The sequence below is a fragment of the Rutilus rutilus genome (genome assembly GCF_951802725.1).
Source record: "Rutilus rutilus genome assembly, chromosome: 20".
Classification (NCBI taxonomy): domain Eukaryota; kingdom Metazoa; phylum Chordata; class Actinopteri; order Cypriniformes; family Leuciscidae; genus Rutilus; species Rutilus rutilus.
Window position 1 is genome coordinate 28,979,902 of NC_140225.1, and position 6,947 is coordinate 28,986,848.

Here is a 6,947-nt window from a genome sequence, read left to right on the forward strand (position 1 = left end):
CTATCCGACTTATTTGTAAGTGTGAACTCTTTATCAGGAATTGGCGATTTTGTCTTTTCCATTTATTTTTTAAAGATGTATTTTTGGTGGTTTTTGCCTTTATTGTGACAGGATAGTATAGAGTGGGAAGGAGATGGGGGACGGGATCAGGAAAGGTCCACGAGCCGGGATTGGAACTCGGGTCACCCGAAGCACAAACAGCGTTATATGTGGGGGCGCTGCCCACGAGGCTATCGGCGCCAACTTTTCCATTTATAATTTGAGTGTTACATCTACATATCAAGATGCAACCATAGAACCAATTCTTTTTTGATAATCTGTTACATCAGATGTACAGCCAAGTGTAACAGATTATCAAAAAAGAATAGGTTCTATGGTTCACAATATGGACGAAAAGATCTGTTGTAAATTCCGTTTCATCACAATATTAAAGTCTTATCTGACAATTTTCATTTAAAATCTTTTTAAACCATTTCTTTAAGCATGAGCAATAGTGATGCAGGCCTTAGAGTAGTCTCAGCCTCGGACGTCTCGGACCGTTGGCTGAACATCTGATGGAAACACTTCAGGAGTTTCAAAGTTGTCATCTGATTTCTTGAATTCTACCGGATGTCCAGGAGACATGTGTGTTGCGTTCTTTATCGGTCCGCCTGGAAACAAATGCTGTGACGCTCAAACCCCTTCGTTGAAGAAGAACGCCGTCGTAATTACAACTGTGACAATGAGCGCTTACGAGGATCAACTAAACACTGGATTTTCAAAAGTATGTGAAATTCGCTGCTCCATTGTTGCAGTAAACTTGCACAAAGTTCTTGCATGAATAATTTGTAGGTGCACGCCGGTCTGTTATTGCAGGGGCATCGGCTTTACATTTTCACGCCTCTAAACATGTCGCGGAACAAAACGAACTGTGATTGGTTACGTTACATGTCAGTCAAGCGTGAAAAGTGAGAGGTGCATACTGGAATGGAGGCAGATCTGAATGTGATGTGGCTTAACTGCTGCATGACCTTGCATTATGATTAACAAATGTATTAAAAATATATATATGCACAAATGAATCCGCCTCAATAAGACCCGTAATGCTGAGTTTAATAAACATCCAGTACTGCAAGTGTCTGCTCTTCAGCACATCACTTCCCTCCGTACACTCGCACACTTCCTCACAGTCTTTATCTCAGGATTGATTCCTCTCTTGCAGAATGATGTCTCTCGATAACCTCTCTTACATTTCTCTGAACTCTTGCCCCTGACACTCAGATACTCTGAATCACTGAATCCTTATGAAGACAAAAGAGGCTTTTATGAGCTTGTCATCTTCAGAATGGCTCTTTTCTCTTCTGTATTTTGATGTCAAGGCTGTGTCTGGAAGGCTGGTTACTGTTAGCCTGCATGACTCTGATGGATGTCTTTTGCCTTGTCTGGTTCAAACTTCAAACTTCCTGGTCCTGGGTCCACTAATGTCCTTCTCTTATGTTCCCAGCAGGCCATTTTCTCACTCTTCCACTAGGATGTGCAAAAAACACATTCATAATTATGAACAGAATTGTTTATTAAAGGCACACTATGCAAGATTTGTACCTTAATATTACAGCTTTGAAGTCATTTCGATGGTAAACGAACTCGTAGTAGGGCGAATCATCCCGCTAGCAATGCAGGTTTGAGAGGTGGCGCCCCGCCAAATCTCGCGAGAATCACGACTTGCTTTACGGCACGACGTCACATACATCAACAACACATGAAGCAGCTTCTATGGAAGACACTAGCACGCATTTCAGACGTGAATCATGGCAGAGTCGACGAAGAAGTTAGCAGAGACGGCTCTGCGTGAGTGGTGTTTACGACAGTAACGTTAAATGCAAGTACTCCACAGCGACTCTAGGGGTCGCTGTTTGACAAAAACGGAAACTGCATAGTGTGCCTTTAATAGTAGGTTGTCTGTTTGATTAGTTGACTAGTCCACAGCTCTTCAACAGGCAAAAAAATCACATTTAGGTGTGTTAAAGCAGGTAGTTACCTGCGAAGGTAGCATTTGGCAAGTTTTTAATCTAATATTTATATTATATTCATTATTTATTTAATGAAAATAATTTTTAATTATTTAGCCCCTGCTGGTAGATTGTGTAAATGACATGCTCTGGATGCTTGTCATTCATGTTTATGCCAGTGATGGTCGTCTCTAGATGTATACTGGGCTTTGATGATAATTTTATATTATTTGGTTAAAAAATTACACAACTTTGTTCCTAAACTTAGTAAGCAGACTTGCTCTTCTACCCTTTTATTCTAATTCAATTGGAAACTCATAAGTAACTGACTTGGTATATTCTGAACAGGTAACGTGTAAGTGCATGAAAAACAATACAGGAAATGCAATACAAGAAACACTAAAGGAATGACATAACACTCAAAAATGTACTTGGCACACAGTCCAATTTAATCAGTGTTATTTTAGTTTGTTATATTGTTTACATACTGTTATGGTATGTATTCATATTTTAAAATAGCTTTTATTTTTATATTTTCTAAATAAATTTGGATTTTTTATTATTTTTTAATATTTCTGTTTAGCCTTTTTTTTAGTACTTCAACTTGTTTTATTTAATTTATTTCAGAATTTCAAATTTTTGTTTAAGTTTAATGTTATATTTTTCTATTTTATACATTGTTTATTTAATGAAAATGATATATATAATATATATATTTTCCATCTCACCTTCCATCGTTCTTGGTATTGAATGAATTCTATAATTATATATGATGATGTCTTAGAATGTTTATATCTAAAATTGGAATGTCGCATAAAACATTTGCGAATAAAGCAGCGTTTCCATCTCGTGTTCAAGAGAACAAAATGGTCACTTCCTTAGAAATTGGCACAAAATATCTGTAATAAAACTGGAAGTTGCTGCAATCAGGGAAGCCACTGTGGCTCTTTTATCCTACATCGTAAATGACTTGCATCTCAGAGTGCATTTTTAGAACTTTTTATACGAAATCCCAAAATGCACATAAAAATAGGTGGATGGAAACAGCTTATGATGCCTTAAATTCTGCTTATGAAGGCAGCTCAGGTTTTGGAAGAGAGCTCAAATGTCCCTGCGTCCTGACAGATATCAGTGAAATATGTGTTGTGAGATATCATTCCTGTCTCAGTGACAGCGCTAGACTCTGTCAACAGCAAAAAGAAAAGGTCAAAAAGGCTTGAATAAGAAACATTGTCTGTCACTCATTTTGCAAACTCGTATTGGCTGACGTCTTTGGAGGATGGGTGGAGTTTTTTTTATTTCATTAATTATGTGCGCTAACAGTAATTCTTGACAATCTTAGTAATTATCATTATGATGTGAGTAAATAATGACATGATTCATCTGATAATGTTCCCCTCCTCCTCAAACTCTAAATGACGTTAATTAGGGGTGGACACACCTCCAGTTCACCCTCCTCTTCCGTTTCTATCCATCTTTTTCTTTTCCTATTTGTTGAGATGTCCTCAGCAGGGATTGAGTGTCCTGTCTTGATCGAGACACCAGTAATCAAGCTCAGACACACAGTTCTGTCTTCATTCATCCCTGTTCTCTCACTCTCTCTTCAGCCACCATGAAGCAGGTAGCCCGCACTGTGGCCAAGGTGGAGCTGTCCGACCATGTGTGTGACGTGGTGTTTGCACTGTTCGACTGTGACGGTGAGTGTGTGTGTGTGTTTATCAGGTTCCTCCATCATTTCTTGAGACTGAGGACGAGTACTAGTACCTTCTTTACTGATATACTATAAAATGCTAGTAATAACATCACACTGTTTAATCACCTCAGTATTATTAAAACAAAATACATTATTTAATCTTCAATATTTAAAATATTACAATCATATTAGTTATCATATCAGTGTGTTTTGATTTTCAGTTTCAGTTGTGGGGTGGTGGTGTTTTATTTATTTATTTATTTTTATTATTTTTTCATGCTTTCATTTTGTTTGTTTTGTTCTTTGGTTTGTGTTTTGCTTTTGCTTAGTTTTTTGTTTTGTTGTTATGGTTTCTGTTTGGTATTGTTTTGTGTTTGGTTTTGTATTTAAATTTTTGTTTTGTGCTTTGGTTTGTTGCATTTTGTTGTGTTAGTTTTTGTTTTGTGATTTGTTTTTTGCTTTTGTGTTTTTGCTTAGTTTTTGTTTTGCTTTGGTTTTGTGTTTTGATATGTTTTGTGTTTTGCTTTTGTTTTGTGTTTTCATTTTGTTTGTTTTGTTGTGTTTTGCTTTTGTTTTGTTCATTTTGTTTTGTGTTTTCATTTTGTTTTTGTTGTGTTTTGTTTTCATTTTGTTTGTTTTGTTGTGTTTTGCTTTTTTGTTTTCATTTTGTTTCGTGTTTTCATTTTGTTTCGTGTTTTCATTTTGTTTGTTTTGCTTTTGTTTTGTGTTTTGTGTTTTCATTTTGTTTTGCTTTTTTGTTTTCATTTTGTTTCGTGTTTTCATTTTGTTTCGTGTTTTCATTTTGTTTCGTGTTTTCATTTTGTTTCGTGTTTTCATTTTGTTTGTTTTGCTTTTGTTTTGTGTTTTCATTTTGTTTGTTTTGTTGTGTTTTGCTTTTGTTTTGTGTTTTTGCTTTTGTGATTTGGTTTTCACTTTATTGTTGATGTTTTGTTAAACAGAATATACTGATGCGGACAGATTACAAAAAAAAAAAAAAAGAGTTTTCATTGATACTTTAATGCATATTTATAGTTTTAGATTTTACTAACTAATTTTTATTTTTATATTTTTTTGTTTTTTTTGTTTTTGTTTGTCTTTAACCATGAAATATCTCCAATGTGGACCACTCTGTGTTTCTTTGTGTAGTGGTATTTATGCAACAAATGTTGTAAATGAGTTTTACAGTATCACATTTTAGTATGGGAGTATTTGAACAACAAATGTATGTGCACAGCATCGGACCCGCTGAATCAGTACTTTTGAATTGTGCTGAGGGTTGAGAAGCATATGGAGTTGGGTGGCACTGACGGTGATAATTACCCATCATATTTCTCTCTCACACTTTGCAATTTTTTGTTTTAGGAAATGGGGAGCTGAGTAATAAGGAGTTTATTGCCATCATGAAACAGCGGCTGATGCGTGGGCTGGAGAAGCCCAAGGATATGGGTTTCACCCGACTGGTGCGCGCCATGTGGAAGTGTGCCCAGGATACTGCCTGGGACTTTGCCATGCCGAAACAGCAGTAACGTCCCCTCATGTTACACTCCACATGGGGTTTAATTAATCATTAAAGGATCAACTACTTTGGAAGGCACATCTGATAACAAGCATGCTAGTGCTCGTGCATTCAGCCCTTCTGTGCCCACCTTCAACTCAACTCATCGTCCAGACAGAGCTTGCTATATTCTATTTATATCTTGCTGTTTGCAAGTTTTGGAGTTGGATGCACAATTCTACATACACTAGAATGTAACTATGGCATGTAAAAACAACAGTGGGAGGTCATCCTCGAGTGCCATGAGTTCCTATCTAAAATGAATGTTGGGACTTACTCAGATGATTCATATGATATATTTCAACTTTGATTTTTAAAACATTCATCGTCACTTCTTAAGCAATAAGCTCCCTATTTTGCACTCCTGTTCTCAAAGGTCTCTGAGTCCCAGTCTCCACTTCACAACTGAATTATTGGCATCCAAGCAATTTCCATTGTACTATAAACCGCATTATTTTGAAAATCTCATTGTTAAATGACTTTATAAGAGTGATGCTGAAAGAATGATACTATTAAAACATTTTGCAGTACTGAATTTATGGTGCATTTATGTGTGTTATTTAATAACATAAGTGGGTTTGAGGATGCCTAATGGCTTAAATTCTTCCAACCAAAAATAGTGTCTTGCGTACACTAATAAATGCTTGGACACACAAAATCGTTGTTTACAAGATCACCCCCAATGTTCACTAAACACTTTATTCAAGATAATTATATAGTCGATAGATATATTAATTATACTTCATAAAAGGATTAGTTCACTTCAAAATGAAAATCCTGTCATCATTTTATTATTTCAAACCTGTATGAATTTCTTTCTTCTGCTGAACACAAAAGAAGATATTTTGAAGAATGACGGTATCCAGACGGTTGATGGACCCCATTGACTTCCATAGTATTTTTTTCCTACTATGGAAGTCAATGGGTGCCATCATCTTTCTGGTTACCGTCATTCTTCAAAATATCTTCTTTCCAATTTTGAACTATTTTGAACTGTGAACTATTCCTTTACCTGTAGGCTTATGTAGGCTAACTTCTTTATATAGCTTGTATGCTAACATATGTGTTAATCAGCATTTTACAATGACTTTAAATGCGGCTCATCCAATCAGAACTTAAGTTCAAATAAACCATGAAAAAATAAGTAAAACATTATATTTGCTACCGGATATATTTTGCGTTCAAAGACTAATGGGAAAATACTCCATCGTTAGATCCTAATGCAGACCATGAAATGATAAAAAACTGCATATTTTTAATTAATGAATAGAAACCATGATTCAAGAAGACACATAGAGGTGAAAGTGGGGTGTGTGTGGTTTAAGCATTATATTATTTAATTTCTCATTGCTGAAGTATGAGCAGTGTTTTAGACACCCTCCCCAGGGCAGCATTAAATTTATCTGAGGTGAATCAGCATTTCCAGCTCCTCTCTGAGCTAACGTAAGGACATACCCATGAGCCTCTTTCATCAGCACACATTAAAGTCACCATCTGTCATAGATCTCTGATCTATCAGCACAGCTGGCGAGAGAGAGAGAAAGAGAGATGTGGGGTTGTCTCTTGTTTTTCCTGTTGTGTTAATGCAGTATTCTGCAGATGTGTCCGCCGACTCTCACACTTCATTCATGAAGAGGAAGAGGTTAGGGAAGTGTTTAAAAAAAATTAGCAAAATGTCTTCAAAACTAACAATCAACTTCGAAAAGTTTAA

The 6,947-nt window shown here is 36.1% G+C and overlaps 1 protein-coding gene across 2 annotated transcripts in view; it reads left to right on the top strand.

The window, feature by feature from the left end:
- Window positions 1–5,771, top strand: part of micu1 (mitochondrial calcium uptake 1) — a 153,397-nt gene extending 147,626 nt beyond the window's left edge. For both annotated transcript variants that reach the window (XM_084390941.1, XM_084390940.1), the window contains 2 exons: window positions 3,596–3,685; window positions 5,044–5,771. In XM_084390941.1, coding sequence (XP_084247067.1) covers window positions 3,596–3,685; window positions 5,044–5,207 — 254 coding nt within the window. In that variant the 3' untranslated portion in view covers window positions 5,208–5,771. The remainder of the gene's footprint in view (window positions 1–3,595; window positions 3,686–5,043) is intronic.
- The last annotated feature ends 1,176 nt before the right edge of the window (window positions 5,772–6,947 follow it).